At 46.0% G+C, this 27283-nt stretch overlaps 1 protein-coding gene across 1 annotated transcript in view; it reads left to right on the top strand.

The window, feature by feature from the left end:
- Positions 1–3471: 3471 nt before the first annotated feature.
- LOC135813044 (uncharacterized) overlaps positions 3472–27283 on the top strand; it is a 27248-nt gene continuing 3436 nt past the window's right edge. The window contains exons 1-5 of the mRNA XM_065326263.1: positions 3472–3567; positions 8339–8401; positions 12531–12860; positions 21465–21812; positions 24979–26412. Of these exons, the coding sequence (XP_065182335.1) occupies positions 3528–3567; positions 8339–8401; positions 12531–12860; positions 21465–21812; positions 24979–26412 (2215 nt within the window). The 5' untranslated portion in view covers positions 3472–3527. The remainder of the gene's footprint in view (positions 3568–8338; positions 8402–12530; positions 12861–21464; positions 21813–24978; positions 26413–27283) is intronic.

Raw genomic sequence — 27283 nt, forward strand, 5'->3', positions numbered from 1 at the left:
AGTATGTTAAGGGAGAATTATGGAAGATGGATGGCGACTACTACGGGATACCGAGAAAGAGAAATGTTGCAACAATGATGGGTATTGGAAAAAAAACATGGTGGAAGTAAGCAAGGCCAAACATTTGCCGACGCCATACAAGTGATTCCCAGGAAGAAAGTTCATTTTTAAAGTGTATCCTTGGGCGTGGACCAGTCAGGCCGACGCTTCCGTTTACTATTGAGGTATGCTCTTGCAGCTACACACAGCCTGCAATTATGTCAAGCGTCGCTGACAGTGTTACACTAAGGGAAAACATCCATATGGGAACAGCATATTCAAGAAATGGACGGACATAGCATTTATACAGTAAATTAGATTGTAGGGGGAAATACTGGCAGATATGATGGGATGTTTGAATTCGGGAAGAAAGGTTTATCGCCCACACACTGATGGATCGTTCGAACACTCCGCGCATTCTTTGTCTCGGTGCATGTATGCTATTCCCGAGGCAGCCTAGCCTAGCCGTAGACTACGGTGAGAGCCAGAAGCGGCGCCGGTCATCTCCGACGTCCCGTTTTTGGGACGGCCTGTTATGCCCAATGTGCTCTGTGTGCGTTCTGTGTTTGTGGTACTGCCACGGTTTTGGTCGGTGCGCGTGCGCGCGATGTGGCAGGTCTGGCCACATGTACAGAATGCATTTTTATAGCCTAGCCAGCACGCGTACGCCTTGCCATCGCACAAGACAAGGCCTCAAGGAACTCGATGGAGCCTACCGCGTACCGCTGCGCCCAAACACGGGATACGCGTACCAGGTTTCAGTTCTAACTTTTTTTGTTGTTGTACGAAGCTTCGAAGCCTCTTTGATAACGGGCAAAATTATGAAGTTGATTGTTCCAACTAGGTTCTAAGCTTGGGCAAAATTATTGTCATAAATAAACTGTCATGAAAATACAAAGGATGACTTCAGTTCTAACCAGGTATTGTACTGCTCCCAGAGTTAATATACGGTGGCAAATTCAAAGCCAGTGTATTCGCGTTTTCCGTATCTTGTAAGGTACTTTGCCTTTTCACCGAGTACTTGCTGCATCCGAACCCCGCCTGATACGGCGTCGTGAACTTGCAGCAGGTGGAGGGTATCGCGACGCCGCAGCAAAGCGAAAACAGAGAACGTCAGTGAGCACGAAAGTATTCGCTCAGTTTCGTACGATTCGACGGTAAGTCCGCACTGTAAGCAATGAGTGCTTTAGGCTAGAGATGTGTCCAGGCATCCGTGTTGGCTCCATTTTCATCGATCACCTTGAGCATATATTTAGAGAGTAGTGGCACTGGTAGTAGCAAGAGTACATAACCCCCCAGAGTGTGCAACTCCACTATGGGTGCTGTCCCGACAGAATTTCAAGTTGACGTCATTTTGATGATGCAATGCGCACTGTACACGGATTATCAGACGAATCCGGAACCTGTGGTTGACCGAAGCCGATCGATCCTGTACAAATTATTGCAAAGAAAAACGTGTGATGCGTTGACACCCGTACACATGTTGTAAATCACTGCTGCAAGGAGCATTGCGTCATACATAATGACGTCAACTTGAAATTCTGTCGGGACAACAGGGTATGTGGGAGTTGCACACTCTGGGGGGTTATGTACTCTTGGTAGTAGTAGTAGTATTATTTTATTATTTGACTAGGGGAGTCCCAACAGGCATGGCCTTGTTACAGGGAGCCCTAGGTGAATCTTTGTGAGGTGAGCAAGAGAAGCAGTAGGATCGCCATTGCTAGGTACTAGCGGCAGTCTGCGAATGCACATAAGTATGAGGTGGGAGCAGACCTCATTTCACTCAAAGCAACGGAGCTCTAAACTGCTTTTCCGCGACAAAGTACAGTGTGTGTGTGTGTGTGTGTGTGTGTGTGTATGTGTGTGTGTGTGTGCGTGTGTGTGTGTGTGTGTGTGTGTGTGTGTGTGTGTGTATGTGTGTGTGTGTGTGTGTGTATGTGTGTGTATGTGTGTGTGTGTGTGTGTGTGTATGTGTGTGTACATGTGTGTGCATGTATGCGTGTGTGTGTGTGTGTGTGTGTGTGTGTGTGTGTGTGTGTGTGTGTGTGTGCTGTTGAATGGGGCAATCCCAGCACAAGCTGCCATGGTTTCTGCTGTAGCATCGCTATCATCGCCTCCGGCGATGGGCGTCCAATACTGCTTGAAAGTGCTACGTCACAGCATAGCAACAATTTCAAAAATTCAAAAACTGGATCCATTTGGATCCAGTTTTTGTATGGATCCAAGCACATTTCAAGCGGTCTTACCCACAGCATGGTGATGTAGCGAGTGAAACTGACTGATTTGGCTAGTGGGGGCGGGGTTACAACTGGTGGCGAAATAAAAGTCACACCTGCATGCGACATGAGTGGGTTGCTATGCACCCACATACTTAGGCAATAGCAAAGTCACACCTTAGTGGATCCAAAAATAGAAATCTGATGTCAACTTACTACTCCCTGGCCGTTTTGACGTCATCACTTTCAAGCCCTATGGTGTGTACATGTGTGTGCATGTATGCGTGTGTGTGTATGTGTGTGTGTGTGTATGTGTGTGCATTGATGTGTATGTGTGTGTGTGTGTGTGTGTGTGTGTGTGTGTGTGTGTGTGTGTGCGTGCGTGTGCGTGTGTGCGTGCATGTGTGTGGTTTTGTAGTCGTTATCATCTAGGGATTCCATGAAGGCTTTCACCCATCGAGGGGGTTTCCATAAGACCAAGGCTATAATGTATGTTTGCATGTATGTATAGCTCATAATCACAAGGTGATCGTAGAGGCATTAATCAGCGAGAGAATTGTGAATGATGTCTCTGAATCCAACTCTATCGTGTGCTGCATGAGAGAGAGAGCATGCAAGGGAAGACCCGTCCAACTTTTAATGTTAGAAATCCATGATGTCGCGGGCCTTCCTCTCGGTCGAGATCCAGGAGTTGATCCTTGCAGGAAGGGCTTGGAGAAAAAGGCTATAATACTTATAAAAAATGATGAGCATTAGCTGAGCATAGCTGAGCAATAGCTGAGCAATAGCTGAGCAATAGCTGAGCAATAGCTGAGCAAAGAAAGGAGAAAATAAGTACATGTAGTTTACAGCGGAGCTCTGCGCTTGAACATATGTAAGCATGCAGAACTGGGATAATAAATGATGAAAAGTGTGCCAGAGATAAACTTCTAAAGAAACCGCAATACGAGTGTGTGTGTGTGTGCGTGTGTTTGTGTGTGTGTGCACGTGTGTGTGTGTGGACGTGTGTGTGTGTGCACGTGTGTGTGTGCACGTGTGTGTGTGTGTGTGTGCATGTGTGTGTCCGTGTGTGTGTGTGTGTGTGTGTGTGTGTGTGTGTGTGTACATGTTTTCATGTGGCTGCATGCACACTCTCGCGCGTGTGTTTCTGTGTGTATGTGATATGTGCGGTGGGTATGAATGTTCTTTGCATGTCCATGTGTAGACTTTTGTGGATTCCTTCAGGATTCAGTCATCATTTTCCAGGTTGCTGCCTAGTCAGTCGACTCTAGTATGAAACATTTCACAATGGTCGTGTCCACCCATTCAGCAGGTAAGGTCTTATGGGAAACCAGAACCTGGATGGCTTTGCAGAATAAATCAAAGAGTTTAGGCTTCCCCCTTCTGGCCTTATTTGTAGTGAAGAACCTGGATGGCTTTGCAGAATAAATCAAAGAGTTTAGGCTTCCCCCTTCTGGCCTTATTTGTAGTGAAGATGTCATCAAAGCCTTTCTTCTCAATGGTCTCAAAAACAATAAGCGCGCACTCACCTTAACCATTGTCCTGTAGAGTGCTGTATTACAACCATACCATTATTGTTACAAGACCACACTCAGAATACCAGAAATATATGTGAACGAAAAACTGTTTGCGACTTTGAGGAGACTTTCATAAGGAATTCGGTTGTTCCCCACATTTTCCCGCCGACACCACTCAACAATTGAGTCACTCACGACAGTCATGCAGAGCACACGAGAATTGCAAGGAATGTTCAACATGGAAAACTTGAAAGAAAGCACCATTCTTCACTAGTTTGAGGGAAAGACACAAACGGGAAAAGTCTGAAGGAAAAATTGACTCTCACCACCAGGGACCCTCGCTTGTAGCTAGCGATGCTCTAACCACTGAGCTATGGTGTAGTCGGCATCCCAGCAGAGACTGTTCAACATTCCATTCCTTACTCCATACCCAGTATTTTGGAGAATACACTCCTTATCAGTTTAGTGAGTGGTATCAAGAGTACATAACCCCAAAAGTGTGCAACTGCCTGCACAACCTCTATGCTGTGCTGCGATGGCAGAACTTCACATCACGTGACATGGTTCAAAAGGTTATGCTGGCAAACAGTGCAAAGTGACCACAAGAGAGTTGTACCCAAAGCTGGGCTGTGTACAACCCAGTATCTATCATGCACAGAGTGCACGGGTTCATCACGTGATGTGAAGTTCTGCCGTCGCAGACCCCATAGCTGGAGTTGCACACTCTTGGGGTTATGTACTCTTGGTGGTATGAACAGGGCTGTTCCAGCAGTGCACTACAGTTACTCTCGTAACTATGCAAAAGACGTTACGACAGTATAGTCCGGCGCTAGCCGAGGTCCACACAGCTATTCGGTGTTTGTTGCTGATGACGGCATGCCTGGCGCCATCCTGTACATGCACTGTACGGTACCATCAAAGACAATTGGCAACTTACTCAAATAGGGCTTTCAACTGCAAGATCATAGCGTGAAGCAACTTGGAAGAGTGTGTATGTATGCGAAGTGTGTCGCGGGAATTCATGCACGTTATGTCTCGAAAAAATTGGAGAAATGAAAGATTGCTTTGCTTTTTTGCCTAGGTCACCAAGGTTTCGGTGTCACATTATCTCATTAACGTTCGAATGTTTTTGGGTGTGCTGCTAATGGGCCGGGAATGAAATGATCGGGTAGACTGCAGTGTTTGAATGTGCGCGGTTGTTGTATAAATAGAATGCTGAGATTATAGGCAGAGAACTATGAGGAAGAGCAAAATGATAGGGGTGACAGCGTGGAAGCTCTGAGCAGACGGCGTTGGCAGGAGTGCCTACACAGTGGTACTGAAACGAGCATATCTATAACAAATGAGCGATCAGTTCCACTAACGAGCAAGCTTTCGAGCGAGCTAATGAGCGCTTTCACTGATGTGGCAAATAATGATTTTTTAAATATCTTTTTCCTAAGTTCGATTTTTTCCAAATTCAACTGGTCCAAATTATTAGATGTCCTCGATTGCTGGCCATGAGACGGTCCGTTTCAGCTCTTGTACATCAGATCTAAGCATGCGTTACCTCCCAGACCTCAGTGTTAGAGGCCTGAGAAGTGAGAGAATCATGTATCACCAAGGGTCATCAACGCCTTTTCAAAATGTCCGTGAACACAACTGACAGAGTAAGTTCAATTTCTAAGTGCATGGAGCAACATGAATTCCATGGCCAAATGTCAATATCATTCCTGGAATAAGGACGTTCTGGGCTCTTCAAGCACCTTCACGGTCTTTGCCACAATTCTATTGCACAATCGACAAAAACCCTCGGCTCTTGGTTAGACGTCCACAACGAAGCTGTAGGTCTAAGGTAGGGAGCTGTTGAGAGCTGCCATTTTGCCAGAAGAATGGACTGTGTTCTTGGTTTGGCTTCAAAAGTGTGCATACACCAAATGGATGCTAAAACCCGCTATTATAACTCAGTATGCATGCCAGTGAGTAACCGCATGGTCAAATGAAGCTTCATTAATAATAGGACTGACGAGACAAACTTTTTCTTTACAAAACCTAGTATCCACAGCAGTACATAATAGTGGTTGCGACTTCAGCGATGATTTGCTAGAAAAGGGTTTGCTCCCCACACTGGAGCTCGCGCTATTCTGCCGACTTGACTTGACACTTGACTGACTCACGACTGCCATCCAGAGCACACAAGAAGTCCATTGAACCGTCCACTCGGCAAACCTGCAAGAAAGCATCACTCCCTGCTCAATACACAGTGTTTTGCGGAATTCACCCCTCATCAGTTTAGCTTGAGTCTCGAGTCCTCAACGTCTGTCCTCACCGTCCGGGAGCGACACTGACTCACGCTGCTATCTGGTGTTCAAGAGGTATTTGTCGCCCTGGAAACGTAGCATCCCTGTAAATTTGTATCCCTGGTGATATTTGTGCCTGGAGAGGACTATATGAGTGGTGCTCTTCAGGCACAATCTTCCTCAGCCTACTCAAGCTCAACTGATGAGGGATGAATTCCCCGAAACTATCCACAACACGATTGAATATATATATATCACTCAATCTGCGGACAGCATGCTGTTTCGTTCTTTTTGAACTCATCAGCGCAGCACAGAGGAAATGAGGCCGAACCTGATAGCAACGGAAAAAAAATATCACTGTGTATTGATTTCGGATACGAAATGGGCAAAAATAACTCCCAGTATTGCGAACAAATACCATTAGTCCATTGGTGTTTGTCTTAGAGGTGGGACTGTAGCATGTCTAGAGTACATTGTCAGATTGATCAACACGAATGCTGGTATAGATGAAGCCACCTTTCCTTGCTGCAAATGGAATTTTTACTTCAATTCCCTAATATATTTTTTTCATTTTGCTTCTAATTGGCAGGTTGCTCAAAGTGTGCATTGATATTGACCTTGGAAAGTCATTCATTTTAGACATACACATGTCATAATAATCAACACCAGATTTACATCCCCCCCCCCCCCCCCCCCCGCCGGCAAAACAATCCCAGACGAGATTTCAAAGCAAACATCCTACGGATGCCTACCTCTTGTCTCTTCCGTATGAACCTGCTCACATGATTTCTCACCACATATAGTCCTATTGTGCCCAGCCTATATAATAATAATAATAATAACAATATTAACTGGTTTGAGGGAAAGAGACAAACGGGAAAAGTCTGAAGAAAAAATTTGACTGTCACCACCAGGACTCGAACCAGGGACCCTCGCTTGTAGCCAGCGATGCTCTAACCACTGAGCTATGGTGTAGTCGTCATCCCAGCAGAGGCCGTTCAATATTTTCTTCAGACTTTGTAACTCACACTTCCTGTGAATCCACACAGGCGGGTGGGACGCAGCCCTCACTGTAACCCACACACTTCACGTACAAACTAGCATGCGGGGAGCCCCAAGTCATAAAATATTAACTGGTTTGAGGGAAAGAGACAAACGGGAAAAGTCTGAAGAAAAAATTGACTGTCACCACCAGGACTCGAACCAGGGACCCTCGCTTGTAGCCAGCGATGCTCTAACCACTGAGCTATGGTGTAGTCGTCATCCCAGCAGAGGCCGTTCAATATTTTCTTCAGACTTTGTAACTCACACTTCCTGTGAATCCACACAGGCGGGTGGGACGCAGCCCTCACTGTAACCCACACACTTCACGTACAAACTAGCATGCGGGGAGCCCCAAGTCATAAAATATTAACTGGTTTGAGGGAAAGAGACAAACGGGAAAAGTCTGAAGAAAAAATTGACTGTCACCACCAGGACTCGAACCAGGGACCCTCGCTTGTAGACAGCGATGCTCTAACCACTGAGCTATGGTGTAGTCGTCATCCCAGCAGAGGCCGTTCAATATTTTCTTCAGACTTTGTAACTCACACTTCCTGTGAATCCACACAGGCGGGTGGGACGCAGCCCTCACTGTAACCCACACACTTCACGTACAAACTAGCACGCGGGGAGCCCCAAGTCATAAAATATTAACTGGTTTGACGGAAAGAGACAAACGGGAATAATAACAACAATAATAATAATTCTCGTCTACGTTCCAAAGGGAACTCACGACAATAGAGTAACAAAAAGGACCGCGGCAGAGAGAGAAAAGAGAAGATATGATATGACGAAAACAATCAAAGTGTAGATTTCACATGAGTTCCAATACACCACATCAGCAAAGCTCTTTCTTAGAAAAATAAAATAATAAAAAATAAAATAAGATAAATGAAATGAAATCATTGATCATCACAGTCGGTCATGTGTGTCCACCCCAAAATCACTCTTTATCACCATTGCTACTATTTCAACAAGCAGCTAAACTTTGAGTTCTCTTTATCTAATCCCCTTGCCTGTAATTCTTTTTCTCCCACATGCCATTGTGAGAAAAGCAGATTTCAAACATCCATTTGCTTTAAATTGGGGATTCGTGAAGAGAGACAATTTCTTAGAAGGGACATGTTTCTGCCTGCCGCCATTTGAATGTCGTCACTCGCAAAGATGACTGAAATCGATGAGAAGTGACGTTCAACAAAGTCCTCTTCTTGTCATGTTGTCCTGTGTGTCCCCGAATGTACTACAGTACTGCAGCTCTGTTCCGCCGTCGTCCTATTGTTGTGCTGCCGTCAAGCATACAGTCAGGCCAGTAAGTGTAGCTTGGGGGTGCTATGGGCTTGCAGTGGTGGCCTGTATTGATACCAGGGGGGGGGGGGGGTGCTGAGGGCTTGCAGCGGTGGCCTGTATTGATAGCAGAGGGTGGGCACAACGTACCTGCAATTTATAAATAGCCTCTGGTGGACAGTGGTCAGCAAATCCCATTGCTTTGTAAGTTGCTAATCCCTTCCCACTTTGGGTACGTTTTGGATTTTTTTGGATTGGATTTTTATTTATAGTGGTGACTATAACAGACAATTGCGTAATAACAATAGACTCACTCGAGGGAAAGATGCAAAAAGATATGAATAATTAATATAATAGAAAACTGTAAATCATATTATTTTAACGACCGCAAAGTTAACGATTTTCTGATTTTCGAAGGTTAACGGTTTGAAAAGTTAACGATTTTCTCAGACAGATGCAATAATACTAGGAATGCTCATCAAGAACATTCATTGTAGTCCATGACAGTATACCTCGATGTCAGGAGAATAAAGAAAATGAAATTTTTCCAGCGTAAGAGCGTAAAAAATTCAAATTTGTCGATCTCCTGCCGCTTCGTCAAAAGTCATCTGAGAGACTTCGGAGTTGTTCGAGCCGACTGCTGAGCGTCTCTGCTATCATCTAAATCTTTCGATTGTTGAATTCCGTCGAGAATTGACCGAGTTACAATCCGTTGAACACGCGCTGCATGCCATAATGTGAAATGATCGATTTCAATCTTGCGAGGCCCAAATCATACGACTTTTGCTAACGAATTTTAAAATAACGACAAATCTTTTCTCGTTAACTCGTTAGATTTACTTGTTCGTTACATATTCATGATTTACAGTACCGGTATTGGATAGGTGATCATGTTCGCATTTTGCATAGCTGAAAGTCATAAGGCCACACGTTTTTATTTCTATGTTTCTCGTCACCTGAAATTCTAAAAATGTATGCGAGAGGTGGAAAAAAATAAAAAAGGACTGAAAAATAAAAAGGTTTATTAGACCTTTGTTCACACTAAAATCCACCAATACACCATGCAAAATAGCATCCATGGTTAGCAACTAGTATGTGGTAGGAGCTTCTGTCACAATCTGTGCACATGCAGCTAGATTGCGCACAAAAATGCCGTCCTTGCATCATGTGTCGCGCAGGCCAGGCCACATTATGTACATGTGCATGAGTGTGCTGGTCCCCACATGAACAGTTTTTTTCTTTCTTTCTTTTCTTCCAGACTCCTGAATCGTATGCGCGCGGGTGACGAGAAACATAGAAATAAAAACGTGTGGCCTAAGTACTAGCGTGAAAAAGCAAGGCATTGGGGTAACATTTTCTTAAAACGGGTGGAGTTATCCACACAGCGAGCTAGAGGGTGTAAATCATTCCACAGCTTAGCACATTGGAAGGAAGCGCCATGACGGGCAAACGCAGTTCTGAGGATGGCCAACTTAAGAGTGCGTGATACAAGGCTGCGCGTTGCAAGACCATTATTTAAACGCTCGAACATTTGACTTAATGTGACACTACAGCGGCCTTCCAAACAGCACCACGTCAGATACAGTAATTTCTTGCAATACATGGATGCCAAACGATCTAGACCAAGTCTCGCAAATAAAGGGCTTGATGGGCTACAAAAACCAGTATCGTACACTGAACGCAAAGCTCGCTTTAGCATTCGTTCAAGCCTACCTAACTGGGTTAAGGAAAGGCCAGCAGAAAAACAATTTGATGCATATAGAAAATCTGGCAACACTAGGCACTTTACAAAGGTTTCTCGGCAAGTCGTGTACGTGCTCTTCATTTTCTTTTTTCTCTTCTTCCTTGGTTGGTCCCACCCTCTCCTCAATTCAATTGGCTGTCTTGACATGCCACGAGGTGCAAAAATAAATAAATAAACCAGCACACGAAGAGACGAAGCTAGTTGAAAATCTGATGAGGCCTTTGGTACCATTACTCTTCAAAATCAGTACATGGTGATAATGTGACGAAACACAACCATGTCAATTTATACAGCATATTGGCGGAACAATTGTGATGAAACGAACACAGGCTGAATGATAGGCCTTATCAGATTTACAACTAGCTTCGTCTCTTCGTGTGCTGATACGTTCCCTCCGACTAAGTCTCTAAATAAATAAAAATGGGCAGATTGTGCTTGAAAAGCATTAAAACTGGCAGAAGCATACAATCCATCATGGCGGACACTTCCTTGCGGACACTTCCTTGAAATCTGCTCCCTTTCTTTATGCATATACCGAACATGCTTGAAACATGCCAGGATCAAGTGTCACATTCTGCCAAGGTTTCTGCCGGATTTATCCGCTAAGAGCTAGCTGACCTGGCAACACGTACGTGCGAAAAGTCAACTTCCAAACGGCGCATTCATAGGGGCGTGTTTGGCGTGAACGGGTTTGACGGTAAACCCGCCGTGAAAACAAGAGCGGCATTCGCACGCGCACTCCATTCATGCCAGCGACCTCGTGAAAAAGCAGTAATTTGCTCGCCTTTCACGACTGTACGAGGTTGCAGCGCTGACATGGTGAAATCTTGCACTGATGTGATGAAATTCAATAGCCCATAGATATATTATTACATCGCGAGGATCGTCAATTGTCCCTTCCTTTTCCGGATGTTGACACTGGCCATCTTTCGCACCCGTAAACTCTGGCCGTCCGTCCTTCCCGCTTGCCTTGTTCATTTTGGTCGCATTCGCTGCGTAATAGTTTTTCCTAAGCCGAAAGGGTGCAACGAGATGCATCCAAGAATACTTCCACCTAGAAGCACATGCCTATCTTTGAGGACTGAGCATAACCTGATGGGTAGACCCATACTGCTTTAGGTGTTTATACAGTGAACAGCAGGCATTGCTGATCATGCTCTAACTGTTTTTGCTATTGACCTTTTGTATGTAGAGCATTGGGTGATCCTGAGAGTGAAAGACCCCAGTAATACGATAAAACAACTGAAAATCCAAAACTGATCACTGCTCTCGTCGTCAGGAAAAAAATCATCGCAAGAATTAGTCTGCTCAAGAAACTCGTCTTCGCTTGAACTGGCGGCTATAGGAAGGGTCTCCAACAGCCTGAACGCTTGTGCTCCACCCATGGCTTTGACAACAGGGCAGACACACATTTCGCGAAGGGCATCTTTCAAGTCGCGACTGTCGAGAAATTTGTTTTATAGGACAGGGCTGCCACACTCGGAGGGCTAAAAATCGGAGGGGGGGGGGGGTCCGGGGGTGTCCCCGGGTGAATTTTCTCTAGGAAAATGGTTTGCTGTTGGGGCCCCAGAACACATTTTTAACTGTCCACACACATGCAAGCACGCGTCCATTCTACAGCTACATTTACATGTACAATGACTGGCCAAACTCGACCTGGAAGCGCCGAATGGCCAACTGGACTAAAAAGCGCTCAAAATAAAATAATCGGTTGTCCCTCTTTGGGAACAAAATCGGTCGGTTTGTCGGACAGGCGATCAAAAATCGGATGATTTCCGAAAAATCGGAGCAAGTGGCAGCCCTGATAGGACCACACGTAAAACACGTTAGTATGACATGCATTTATATCCCCGCTACTTACAAGAAAATCCCAGCACAATGTGGCGAAGCATTCCAGCGCTGTGCACGCAAGCGTCATCGACCGCTCGTGGTTGAAGTTCGTAAGTACAAGCCATAAAGGGCTCAGGTAACAGAACAGTGACATTTTTGAAGAGAATGTTTTGGACGGTGTCAGCTGGGATCACAGCTACACCATACCTCAGTCGGTAGAGCATCCCTGGCCTCAAGCGAAGATCCCTGGTTCGAGTCCTGGTGGTTTTAACTGTTAGTCATTTTTTCCTTCAGACTTTTCCCTTTTTCCTTTTCTTCAACCTATGAATAGCATCTTGTGGGTTATGTGCAATTTATATTGTAGTCTTTTGGTTTACCTTTGTATCAGCCTGGACAAGTACAGAGTTTATTACCAGAAGGGTTTTTTTCCAGTTGAGATGGTAACTTCTTTCCGTGAGTAAAATTGCCTCAATCTGATCGCTGTGTGTGCGTGTATGTGTGTGTTTGTGTTTGTGTGTGCGCGTGTATGTATGTGTATGTGTGTGTTTGTGTTTGTGTGTGAGTGCGTATGTCGCTACAGATACAATGTTAGCATTGGGGGCAGTTGGGATAAACCAATGGAATTCACACACAGCTTACTTCCTTAGTGGGCAGAACACATTTGAGCTTGGACGAACCTACTTACCCAGCTGCTTTGTTCGAGGGTATCTCGGACCCTGTAAACTCACCAATGTTAACACCAGCGCCGTTCTGGCTTATCGTGATATACAAATCGGAGATCTTTCTACACCATTCATTATCCATTGGCCTCATGAATCGCACCCCACTCTGAAAGCAAGCCACACCGGATTGTACGAGTGTACAATGCCAAGCGCTAAAGCACCAGACACCTATTATCTTCATGTTGTCGGTAAGTAGCTCGTCTAATCACTCCCTGGCGTGATGCAATGGTGTTTCGCCAGCGCGGAAGATTGATAAATGCGATACTAGCCACAAACAGCTAGATGGAAATTAACCCGGGAAGGCAATAAACAATGGATCATGAAATGCCCTGCTAGCCAACTTCTTGGTGTAAGCCTGTATCTGGCATAAAACTACTACGCAGACCGCTGGAGTGCCATAATAATAATAATAATAATAATAATCCAGTAACAATCGACATTCTTTGTTCCGTTGGGACTGTAGCTTTTGCTCGTTTTCGTTGCGCTTGCCTTCCCCTCTTTGGTCTTTCCATAACTGGAACCTTCCAAGTTGGAAGGCTGTCGGTTAGCGCTACGGAGATGTGTTGAAGCTAGGTGTCAGGACGTCGAATGTCTCAGTACTCTTGTCAGTTTTGTGCCTAGTTATTGCACTTCCTGACTGTATATAGTATCCAGTTACAGTGATGGAGAGTTATTTTTAAAACTCGTATCCATAATGTCCCTTTCCTTTCTAAATTTATTTATGGTTCAACATCCGAGTTTCAAATAATAATAATAATAATAAAAATAATAGTAGAAAGGAAAAGGACATATGGAAACGAGTAACTCTCCACCACCGCAACTAGATACTTCCTCCGTTAAGCAAAACTTCGTTGCGTTTTTAGTGTTCTTGTCATGGTATTTCTGTCGGCATTAGACATACATGTCAGTGATCTATCCCCGACATAGAGTAGCTGAGTTGTCGTCCATTGTTCTGACAGGCTTTTGAACCTCTGAAAAGCGTGGAGTCCTGTGAAAAATTGGCGAAGCAGAACCGTTTCTCGACAGGATGTCACCAGAACACAACCCCAGGCGTGCGCGCATGACACCAAAGTGCGAAAATGAGAAACAGTTTGAAAGATCGCTTGGCTCGAAGAAGTGTCCAGGAGCCGGCCAGCACTCAGGCACTGCTGTACGAGTACTAGCACGAGTCGATGGTGCGCATCCGCACACAACCAAAATCAATGCACTTGTGTTTGCAGCGCAGGGGAAATCAAAAGCGTTCGACTCTCAGGTTGTCGTTCAGTCGGCACAAAATCCTGATCTCAACGTCGACGACTTGGCGTTCTTCCACAGCCTGTAGACAGACGTGTGGTGAAGTAACCCAGAAAGGAGCTTCTGTTGGGTGTGGAAACGTGCTGGCACGACACACTGCTGCAAAAATGGCGAGCGTTTGTTTGGGTCTGTATGGCTCCTTCCATGGCGGTCCGGAGAGTGGCCACATCTATCAGCGCCACCGTGGAGGTCATCAAGGTCACAGTTCGAGCGAAGAACTTGGCGATCTCCACGATCAAAATAAATCACGTCTTGGAAACTTCTAAAGGTTGCGTAACAAAAGCTGGCAGCGCTGGCGACTACAGTCAGCGAGGATGCAGACTCGATGTCATCAGGGAGTGAGTCGTCATCGGATTCAGACGAAGAGTGAAGCTGGACTGCTTTGAAATGAGCTGTGTAACATCTGTAAATAAATATCTTTCATATGCTGCCTTGTTTTCCACTTTGCAAAGCGTGTTCGTAGCCATAGAATAATTTGAATAGAACTGTAAAAACGCAGCGAAGTTTTGCATAACGGAGGAAGTACTATTATTATACAGTCAGAAAGTGCAACAACTAAGCATTAAAAAGTGTTGTGCCTAGTTGTTGCACTTTCTGACTGTATATAGTATCTAGTTACAGTGGTGGAGAGTTACTCTTAACCCTTTAAGAGCCACAGGAAAATTTCAAAATTCTGCTTTTTTTCGTATTCCTTGGATCATAGCTTCAGTTCTACTCACTCAATCCTCACAATCTAGGGCTTCCTGGAACGGTCTCTGCGAGAGGAAGAGAATAAGGTCGATCATGATAGCCAGCACACCGTCTATCCAGCGCTAGATCGCAGCGACAGTACGAAAAATGCCCCAAATGCGTCCAATTGCGTCCCGCTCCAGATATTTCATTTTACTCGATCGTGGAGTTCCAAATTTTTCGCTGTGTACTCTTGACAATATCAACAGTGAAACCCGTGCAAATTCGAGTTAACCAGCGTGACGGAAAGTCTCAAAATTCTCAATACTAAAGTCGCACTGCGCGCTTTTGAAATTGCCGCGATCGCGGCTCAACTTACGAGTGATTTATCTCAGGAACTGTTGCTCGCAGTGCTTCGCGGATTGTTTTCCCCGACAGGTGAGAGTTTTCTCTTCGCCCTGGATATTTCGATCACTGGATTTGAGCGAGATTGGACTGAGTTACGAGCTTTTGAAGTTTTGCATTTGAATGCGTCGTTTACGACGCATTCAAGTATGGGGCGGCTCTTAAAGGGTTAACTCGTTTCCATATGTCCTTTTCCTTTCTACTTTTATTATTTGCTCAATACCCGAGTTTCAAATAATAATAATAATAATAATAATAATAATAATATTAATGATGAAGTTGGTTGCTCCAACGAGGAGCACACGCTTCTTGCCGAACTTGACGCTTGACTGACTCACGACTGCCATCCAGAGCACACGAGGAGCACGTCGCACCTTCCGCTCGGCAAACCTGAAAGAAAGCACCACTCCCTGTGCTCCTCGTTGGAGCAACCAACTTCATGATTATTACCGCCGAAGTCGCAACTTCTAAGTTAATAATAATATAAGTCTGTTTTTAATAAAAATCATCACCACCCAGGAGGAGGTCATAGAACTCCTTTCCGCTCTTGATTTCCGGAAGTCGGCTGGGTACGATGGCATCCTGAAGAAATTCCTCGAGATCACTGCAGACGAAATGTCGTGCTCCCTTGCAATAAGTCCTTCTCGCAAGGCGAGCAGCCTCAGGACTGGTGCGACGCCACTAACAGTCCTCTACACATGAAAGCCGCACGTGCAGAGGTCACCAATTATAGGCCAATCTCGCTCCTGAGCGTTGTCAGCAAGGTTCAGGAGAGGATGGTTCACCAACGTCTCTGCACCCACATTGAGCCCCACCTACCGGCCGACCAATCTGGATTTTGATCTAAGGATAGTACTGAACTACAGCTCTCCTGCGTAGTGCATGAGATTTCCGCCAGCCGAGATGCCGGTCAGGCAGTGTGCGCATGCTTCTTTGACTTATCAACGGCTTTGGACCGAGTCTGGCATGCTGGCCTCCTGGCCAAACTCGAGCACCTTGGTGTCCGTGGCATTGCCCTTACCTGGCTCACAAGCTACCTTACTCGCCGCTGACAACGCGTCAAGGTTCGCTCCGCTTTGTCATCATGGAAATCCATTCCAGCTGGGGCCTCTTCTTTTCCTGGTGTACACGATCGACCTCCCCCCCCCCCCCCCCAGCATGTAGAAACTCTCACACCAAAAGAAGCCAGTTCGCCGATGACACGGCACTCATCGTTACACATTACACAAGGGATTTATCAGCCGCATTCCTCCAACGTGCAGTGGACGCAGCAGGGCGATGGTTGAAGGATTGGCATCTCCTCGTCAACCATACGATAACCATCGTCCTTTCCTTCCAACCCCAACACACCCTCCACATCACGCTCCACTCGACTCGGCTGCAGCAGGTCCACCAACATAGGAACCTTGGTGTTATACTCCAAGACGATATGCGATTGACCCAACACATAATAGAAACCGCCAACAAAGCCAAAAAACTACTACACCAACTCCACAAGATACGCGGCACAATAAACGCTTCCAGCCTATCTTTAATATACTCGACCTACATCCGACCCGTTCTTGAATATGGCAGCCTTGCCCTCTTCAACGCCACTCAGCAACAGCAGGACACACTGGAGAGAATTCAACGCCGTGCTGTACGCATCTGCCTTCGGATTCCCCTCTTTGCACCAGTTCACCACAGTTCCCTCCTCCATCACGCAAAGCTTCCCACCCTTAGCTCGCGACTCCTTGTTAAACAAGTCCTACTAGCATGGGACATCCACCACCAAACCTCCCCACCACACCTGCAACAACCACATCTTGCACCACAACGTCAACACCAACCATATACCCTTCGACAGACAAGGACCTAGTCCATCGGACACGCACACACAAACAGGCACCGAGATTCCCCCATCAACAGTGCCCTCACCCTCTACAACTCACTCCCTATCGACATCACAACCTAACCTCGTAGAAATTCTTTCTGAAACAATGCATCCAGTCTTTTTTTAGCAGTACCTGTTCCTGGTCCGCGCATCCCCCCCCCCCCCCCGGGTTTCTGATATCTCGAACGTGTACTTAAAGGGGAACTGTCACCAAAAATTTTCTTTGTCTTATCTTGTAGTTCCTTGGCTCCTGATCACGATGGTGTTATCCGTTTTTCTTGGCGATGGCTGGAAGTGGGTGAAAACTTGAAAAGAACGTGCCCAAAATTGTCCCCAAGTACCGAGTGACGTCACGCCGGACTTGACCTCCACGCGTACATTCGTCGTCAAAAACGAAGTTCAGCCCATGTGCTGGTCGATCGAGCCAACTGTTCAATGTACGGTGCACGCTTGCCTTCTGAACTCGGACACTGATGTGTACGTTGTACACAATGAGAATGCCAAAGAGGCAGAGACCCACGTGCAGCTACACAGCCAAATCAAAATAAAACGCAGCTGAGCTTTCACCTTTTTGACTTCTTCCGCGAGGATCTAAGACTTATTTTGTGAGCACGGAAGTACGTCGTTGTTTTGAACTTTTCGTGTGAGGAACAACACGATGATGAGCGCGTATGCAAAAAACAGTACTCCTCCGGCCGGCGATAACACCACCAACCCGAGCCCCGAAGGAACGCAATGTAGCTACGTGAAGGCGATTCATCTTGCGATGTTGCTCAAGATGCAGATGACAAACTCCGACGTATTTCATTTCAGAGCCGAGTGGGCAACGCCGCCACCTTCGATACAACGACATAATTTTCAAGTACGAGGTATGTGTTTCACACTAACAGCAAACAAACATCCTTCCACTCCTTCGTAATCACAAATAAAACAAAGAGCTGGAGCTTCGTCGAGAAAGTACCAGTGCGACAAACTTCTGTCGACTTTTGTTTGTTTTGTCCCTTTTTGGCGTTCTCATTGTGGACAACGTACACATCAGTGTCCGAGTTCAGAAGGCAAGCGTGCACCGTACATCGAACAGTTGGCTCGATCGACCAGCACACGGGCTGGACTTCGTTTTTGACGATGAATGTACGCGCGGAGGTCAAGTCCGGCGTGACGTCACTGGGTACTTCGGGACAATTTTGGGGACCTTCTTTTCAAGTTTTCACCCACTTCCAGTCATCGCAGAGAAAAACGAATAACACCATCGTGATCAGGAGCTAAAGAACTACAAGATAAGACAAAGAAAAATTTTGGTGACAGTTCCCCTTTAACTATCTCGATCACCCCTGCTAACGTTATTGCCCCCACTTGTTTTTCATGATCCATTCCTTCTTGCCTCCCCGGTTAATTTCCATCTAGCTGTTTCTGGCTAGTACCAGTTCTATCACACTTATCAATCGTCCTTATTGGCGTCACACCATCGTGGAATAAAAGAACAATAATACTGATAGTGGCTAGAAGTAAGGGCTAGCTGGACAGATTCAGGGGACATGGGAAAGCTAAGATCAAGTAAAATCAATATTAAATGCCATGCAATAGTTCAAAGGGGAATTGAGCGTCAGGCGAAATAGCACGTCATAGTATATTCGAGATCAGCGGGAAGAAGATGACGACGTCCACTAATTTAGTATCTGTGCACACGAATCTGCTGTGTGTGTTGCTCTATTTGTCAGCTATGGCATCATCGCCTGTGGTTCCATGCCTAGCATGTACGTCTGAACCATCCTGCAAAGTTTGAATGACGTAGGTTGAGCGATCGCTCCGCGAAACATACTTTTTGAAATTCTCTTCATAGTATATCTTCCACCACTGAAATTTCGAATTTCTTCGAATTTTTTGCTGAGAGGGGTGGCTTGCAACCTCGATATGGCTTGTTCCAGGCTTGCTTTGGAGCCATCGCCTGTTGAAACAGTGGCGGGAAGCTGCCCTGCAACTGTTCCAACAGGAAATTAATCGATCCGAGAAAGCGCGAGTCCGCGAATCTCGGTTGAATATTGAGTATTTCAAGCCTTTTCACGACGAAGATGGAGTTCTTTTTGGAGATGGACGTCGCGGCAAAGGACATGGTCTCCGACTTCTGGCGTCTGGTGAAGCCAGGGATCATTTGTCCAGTCAGGTCGGCAGCCTAACCATCGGTAAGCTTGTGTTTGGATCCCGTTCTGCTCGATGTGGTAGATCACAAACAATTTGATATCGCACAAATTGATCTCAGCATCGTGCGTACGGTATTTTATATTCAGAAAATCCCAAAGTGTCTCTGTGTGGCCGTCCTATGCCACGAGAAACTCCAATCAGGCTCCTATGTCCTCTGCCTTCATGATTGAATGTCCACTTCGTTTGAACAACGAACACAACAATCGAGGACGGCTTTGCAATGAAAAATGCAGCTGTACTGGAGCTGAAAAAATGAAGAAAAAAACGTGCTCAGGATGAGACTCGGGTACACGCATACTCTCCCAGCAGGTGAAACGCAAATTTTTGTGAAAAATGCGTGTCGCCGACTGACCAGTAATTTCGCCTGACGCACAGCTGGTACTTAGAGCCTCCCACCACCTTGTCTGCAATATGCCTAGTCCTATCTCCCACTACCTTGTCTGCAATATGCCTAACGTTAGTCCTATCTCTGGTCACAACTGTGATCCTTAGTAGGATGGTCTAGGATTCTAAGCAAGAAACAAATGGTGGTAGATAATTCAGACACAATATTCTTGGAAGTGAAAGGGTGTTCCCAGTCATGCCGCAACCCCCAATCAATTACGTAAAAAGATCCATTGTTCCCGCAGAAGTCCTCAAATGCCGTGATATGCAGAGGGCAGAAGGCAAGGAGTATACAAAAGAAAGTAGGACTGTTTTTGTTTTAGCTCAGAGTTTCATGGTAAAAACCTAACATCAGACATCATCCAGTGCTGTCTGATGAATGGTTGTTGCCATGGAACTCTAAGTAGCAACTAAAAAGCCCTACTTTCCTTTGTGTACTCCTTGCCAATCCTTGAGTGCTGTGACATTCTTAAGGATGCCGAGTCTTTCTGAGTGTCACATGAACCAGTAGTTATCTTGTCAAGAGTCTTGCAATGTAGATCTATATTCTTAGTAAATGTTGTAACCCTCTCAGGTCTAATAAGGTGGTCATGTGGATACAGAACTTGTATTGACAACAACTTTGGCATACATCAGTATTTGTCTGCCAAATTTTCTCTTTCGACCCATAGCGATGGTTGTCATCGAATTCCGCTATCAAATTTCGCTTATGAGCAGAATGATGTTATCGTTGCTACTTTTTATATTCCGATTTAAGCTCAAAACGCGGAGAAAGCGAAAACAGTAAAGCCAAGAATCATGGTGAATTGGACAGCCTTTGTGAACCAGATTAACTAAGCTGTCAAATATGTATAGGATTTTGACCAAGACGAGGTCTGTATGGGAAATATAGGCCGAGTAAAAGACCGAGGTCCGCCAGATTCTCAGTCAAAGAACTTGGGGAACATACTACAAGTAACAACTGAAAACTTCTGTTTATAGAGAAGTAATGTCCAATGTAAACGGCATTTTTTTTTTAAAGAAAGCATAAACCTAAAAATCATGTAGAAAGACAAAAAGCACTTTAGACTGGGTAGGCGCTATCCACAATGTCAGTTAATGGCTGTGCTGATGAAATACATGGACTCTGCCGACCATGGGTCTCGGCGTCACAGTGCCATGTATGCTTCAAAATGAATCATAAGTTTAATTAATCATGCGTCCATACTATGTACTATTACAATAGCAAGTATTCTTTTCTTCCTATAAACACAACTGAAACAGTTTAGGTAAGCTATGTCATGATAAATCTGTTCTTGCCCTCATAATCGGTCAATGTTATGAAATATGGACCTCATAAAAGAACTCGGCTTCGCCTCGGTCTTTTACTTAATCCACATTTCATAATATTGACCTCTTTAATCGTGCAACAATAGATACATATTGTACGTAAATAACAACATTCCATTGGAAAAATGTCTCGACTTGTTTCAACATACACACTGTACACATTTAGTATACCAAGTTGTCGTACCCTGGGGTCAGCTCAGACTCACCCCCGCGATGAACGGATGTTTACTATATCAATATCCAGCACATTCCCGCTTGCTGCGATGAAAAGCTGGCCAATGCAACAGTTCTCAGCCGCCAAAGACATTCCCCACGCTCCGCGTTGATGGAGAAACCTGTCATTGTTGTTTGAAAGATAGCCGACGTGGTCTCCTACACAATATGACTGTGGAGTTTGCATGACTGTACTGTAGCCCCACCGTGCACGCGAGCCGGCTCAGCCAAGCATGCATGCACTTGATCGGGCACTTGACTTCCACTCGCGCAATCACTGGTCACAACTAAATAAAAATAAATAAATTCGACGGGTTCGCGCACCGGGCAGGTCAAGAACAAGGAGTCGTACAACTCCCTGGTCAAGAACCACCTTTCCGCTTCCACAAAACTGAGTCTGTTTTAAATCGTTTCTTGTTACTGTCAGTTCTTCCAACGATCACATCGTTCGCTACCCCATTGGAAGTCGACAGTAGGACATTCTACACGGTGAATTGCACAGGTCGTGGGTACCCGGAACCTACCGTCACACTTTTCGTCGATGATGTAGAATTGACGGGCAATGATACTAGCAATTGTACAGGAGGTGTGTGTACGACGACACGCTCTGCGGCGCTAGACGGTAGTGGCTACACACCTGGCGTGAACGTCAGCATCAAATGCTCCGTGGATATCAATCAACCACCCTTTAAGTGCACGCCTACTGTGACCGTGGCACCGGCTTGTGCTAATGCTGAGAAGAACCTGTCACAAACCAGGACTGTTCCTGTCATTGGTGAGTGCCTGTTGTTTTTTGATTGAATAACGCTCTTATATGGGCATTCACTGAACATGGTATCACTGGCCAGACACAACTGAAGAAAAAGCAAAAACAAAACAAACAAATTTCGAAAGGAAAGTTGTCAGCACCGACGCAATCCACACAGTAAAGAAAGGCAATCTGGTAACGGAACATTTTCGTTCCCTTCTCATCATGGATAAGTATATGATGAGTAGGGAACGAAAACGTTCGGTTACCTAACTGGCTTACTTGACTGTGTGGATTGCGTCGGTGCTGACAACTTTTCTTTCGAAATTGAATACGGCTTTAATTTTTCCTTACAGAACAAACAAAAAATTCAAATAAAAAGAAATTGAAGCCTGACAATCTGCACACAATAACAACTCCATTCAATAGCGCCTCTGTTAGATCAGCCAGTGTGTGTCCGTTACCCTTGTTAGCTAGTTGCCAACAAGCCGGGCTTCAGAAACAGGAATATCAGGATATCTTTGGGCTCGTAATTCGTGTATAAAATAAAGGTTTAGACCGAGGATGTATGGCTTTTAACCCTCTGTCTTAGCTAATTCATTCAAACATAAACCCCTTGAGACTCACCGTACGGATATATCCATATCAGTATGTTATGTTACCTTTATTTTGCGTCACCATAGGTAAAGGCAATGCTGCCTTCTTGCTGTGGATCATAAATGATGCCACAGCTCCTTTATGATCCACAGCAAGAAGGCAGCATGCAGTGGATATTTTCAAAATGCAACCTGGCATAACACGGTTGTCTCTTGACCGAACTGTGCAATCAAAAGGTCTATTGCCTTTCGAATTTTCTCCTCTATCGGCTCGAAAATCCCGAGGGTAGTCTGAGTTTGAGACAGGAGTTATGGTACTTCGGCTAAATTTACTCAGCATGCATTTTGAGATTTTTCTTGAAAATGTCCCTGACTCGCGGCCCGCGCAGCCACAGATTGCTCACGTCATCGCAAAGGCATGATTCCCCACTCTCAAGTGAAAATATGGGGCGACCTTCTATACTATTTGTTGAAATGAAAGATAATTTGAGTTGGGCAGCATTGTTCCTCTGGCTCAAGATCATCGAAATCGGCCAAAGGACACCAATGTTACGATCCGATAAGAAATCGTGCTCACCTAATATATGCAGTGCACATCTTGAAATATTCTTGGACCATGAAGAGTTACCGCACTCGTGCGACCAGAGCCCTCTCTTGAATAGTGCCCTATCTCGAATAGTGCCCCAGTCTCCAAGAGCCAGTGAAAAAAACCTCCCTTGAATAGTGTGCCCCCCCCCCCCCCCTGGGGCTTGTAACCAAGCGTATGTGCACGTTTGGTGTTCATTATTTTAAAATGTTCCTGTCTATGTTATTGAACTGGTGGTTTCAGGATCGAAATTGCAGTTCTGATTGCCCTTTCTGTGGGGTCGTGATAGTCAACAGTAAACTTTAGGCTCTGTTTTTCTTTGCCTTCTTTGTTTTTATGTGGGATGCTGTAAATGTACCAGCATTGACAAAATAGTGCGCTCTCTTGAATAGTGCCCTCTCTTGTCCCATCTGTGACGAACATCATAAACTAGTTACCCAGGGGCACTAATCGCGCGAGTACGGTAACTGGCCTTCTTTTGACGTGCCCGAAGATGTTGCTAAACAAATAAATAAAATAATAAGGACCAGGATAAAAACGAAGAAAAAGGACCAAGGAACTACAAGTTATGCTATAATGACCACTAACACCACCAGTTAGTAAACAATCAGCTAATGTGATAACATTGCAGGACACTGACTGACAGTACTGACGTTCTACAACTAACAACAGCTCTAGCTCATCTTGGATGCGCACTCCAACCGTTCCTTGGTCCTTTTTCTTTTCTACTGATTAATCATTGGCTCTCCATCCGATCCGTAAAAAGCGAGGCGAAACCTTGATTTATTATTGTTGGTACGTTATTAGCAATGAATCCGAGTTCAAGATCTTATCTTTATTTCAGGCTGTCAGATAATGACCAACGCGCAAAAGCAGTATAATACACGATCGTTTTTGGAAACCAGGTAACATGGTCCCACAAGTACAGAAATGCCGTCAGTCTACCAACTTCTACCTGCTTCTGCCAACCTCAAATCTTGAAGGGCTGGTAGAGGTAAGTAGAGTCTACTGAAAACAGAACACTTCTACGGAAAGAAGAAAGAAGTAGTTTCTCCCAGACCTGTAGATCAAAAACGAACGCCCTCTTACTCCAAGTGGCGGTGGACGTTTTCAGTGACTTCACAGACTTAAGCCAGTGTTAAATTTGATGAGAGATGTACGCCTTTGATATATGACTGCACTCTACGAACAGCGTTGTGCCTGTTGCTTACACAGTCTGCTAGATTAACCGGGTGTTAGCGACCGTGTGAAGTTGTGTTTGGACCAAAGTAAGTAAGTAAAGTAAATTATCGTGTCCGTTCCCGAAGGGAACTCACGACGGCCGCTAACACCCGATAAACCCTAGCGGGTTGGACCAAAGGACGACAACTTAAATCATGCTGGATCTCGCTTATCCGATCCTCTTTTATCCAGCTCCCTCGCTATCCGGAAGAAAATTGTTGGTTACCGATTTACAGCATATTTCATGGATACAGACAGTATTTGTGTTCGATTTTCCGGTTCCCTCGCCTATCCGGATAGTTTTGTGGAAAACAGATGCATGCGGTTAAGCGAAGTCTGACTGTATTCAACATACTGAAAAATCGGTTGCATAACCATCCACTGGTATCACTAGGAACTATGACGTAGAGCTGGACATCACTGGGCAGCCCATGACAACCATACAGCCTTCAAGTGACTACTGCTCATGCAGTGTCTGTTTTTGTGGCACCCAGGGATGCATGTTCTTGCTCTGGGCAGGAATTTGGCTTTCACGGCAATGCAGCAAGTCATCAAAGAGGCTGTTTCAAGATGCATCACCCTGACGCTAATTGATGGTCTGATCAGCTCAAACATGGCACGGGATGGAGAGGGGGGGGGGGGGAGATGTCAAGGAATTACCCATAAAAACAATTTTCATTCACTGCTGCCAATTCTAAAGCACAATTCTTCCAGTTTTGCTGTAAATATCATTGTATTTTTTCTCAACTATGCCGTCAACAAGACCATATTTCCTTTGCATTCTCACTAGGCACATCCGCGTCGACTGCACTGCCCACATCGAGTGCACTGCCCACGTCGAGTGCACTGCCCACATCGAGTGAACTGCCCACGTCGAGTGCACTGCCCACATCGAGTGCACTGCCCACGTCGACTGGACTGCCCACATCGAGTGCACTGCCCACATCAAGTGCACTGCCCACGTCGAGTGCACTGCCCACATCGAGTGAACTGCCCACGTCGAGTGCAGTGCCCACGTCGAGTGCACTGCCCACGTCGACTGGACTGCCCACATCGAGTGCACTGCCCACGTCCAGTGCCCTACCCACGTCTAGTGCACTGCCCACGTCTAGTGCACTGCCCACGTCGAGTGCACTGCCCACGTCCAGTGCCCTACCCACGTCTAGTGCACTGCCCACGTCGAGGACACTGCCCACGTCGAGTGCACTGCCTACGTCGAGTGCACTACCCACGTCGAGTGAACTGCCCACGTCGAGTGCACTGCCCACGTCGAGTGCACTGCCCACGTCGAGTGAACTGCCCACGTCGAGTGAACTGCCCACGTCAAGTGAACTGCCCACGTCGAGTGAACTGCCCACGTCAAGTGCACTGCCCACGTCGAGTGCACTGCCCACGTCGACTGAACTGCCCACGTCGAGTGCACTGCCCACATCGAGTGAACTGCCCACGTCGAGTGAACTGCCCACGTCGAGTGAACTGCCCACGTCGAGTGCACTGCCCACATCAAGTGAACTGCCCACTTCGAGTGCACTGCCCACGTCGAGTGCACTGCCCACGTCGACCGAACTGCCCACGTCGAGTGCACTGCCCACGTCGAGTGAACTGCCCACGTCGAGTGAACTGCCCACGTCGAGTGAACTGCCCACGTCGAGTGAACTGCCCACGTCGAGTGCACTGCCCACGTCGAGTGCACTGCCCACGTCGAGTGCACTGCCCACATCGAGTGCACTGCCCACGTCGAGTGAACTGCCCACGTCGAGTGAACTGCCCACGTCGAGTGCACTGCCCACGTCGAGTGCACTGCCCACATCGAGTGAACTGCCCACGTCGAGTGCACTACCCACGTCGAGTGCATTGCCCACGTCGAGTGCATGGCCCACGTCCAGTGCACTTCCCACGTCCAGTGCACTGCCCGCGTTGAGTGCAGAATCACATGCCGCAACATCTCCTACAGTCCAGGAGTCTCCATCCGGAGCCCTATCCCGAGCCGCTTCGACCCCCTTGGCACCAGTGACTGCTGGAGTTAGTACACCGGCGCACACACAATTGGACTCTGCTGTGAGTACCATGCCCACTGCCGGAACCGCAGGAGTTCCAAACATTTCTCAAACTGATGCAGATTCGGACATGCCTTGGACAACTGGAATTTCTAAGAGGCCTGCCTATAAGGCAGCTCAAAGTGGCACAGGCATATTTGGCATATTCAACATCCTCGCAAGTAAAAGTAAGTAGGATTGTTTTTGCTAAAATGTCTTTTCTCGTCTAGGTACGTGCAGATTCGACTCGATTGCAACCATTCACGCATCAGGGTCACTCAAGTCATGACTTCATTCCAGCCATTCACACATTGGGGCCACTTAAGTCAAGACTCCATTGCATACCGTGATTTACACAACAGAGTCATTGAAGTCAAGACTCCATTCGAGCCACTCACACATCAGGGTCACTTAAGTCAAGACTCCATTGCACAACCGTGATTTACACATCAGGGTCACTCAAGTCATGACTCCATTGCATACCGTGATTTACACATCAAGGTCACTCAAGTCATGACTCCATTGCAACCATTCACACATTGGGGTCACTTAAGTCAAGACTCCATTGCATAACCGTAATTTACACATCAGGGTTACTCAAGTCATGACTCCATTGCAACCATTCACGCATGAGGGTCACTTAAGTCAAGTGCTCAACGTAGTATCTTCACTGTACATATACATGTATATGCCACTGAACGTGTTCTTTTCTGTCGTGTAAATAGTTGGAGAGGAATGTGCTGGGGCATTTTTTCGAAGACGTCATAATTATGTACTCATGATGGTTTAGATAGCGCACTGCATGTATACATGACATCGCCATGCGGCCCAATAAAATATAGAGGTTGTTTATAACGAAATTTCACAGGGCTGCATTGGGAAAATAAGAAGGGAGAGAAGAGGATAGAGACGTTGCTATGGGACAAAGGCTTTCAATGACTTGCTATTCAAGCAGGCAAGCACCATGGCAGCACACCAGCATCATCCACCAGATAATCGCAGCAATCTTCTTTTTTTTCACGGTTTGCGTGAGACTTGGCTGGGAACCGAGTTTTCCGC

This window comes from Sycon ciliatum, chromosome 3 (assembly GCF_964019385.1).
Source record: "Sycon ciliatum chromosome 3, ocSycCili1.1, whole genome shotgun sequence".
Lineage (NCBI taxonomy): Eukaryota > Metazoa > Porifera > Calcarea > Leucosolenida > Sycettidae > Sycon > Sycon ciliatum.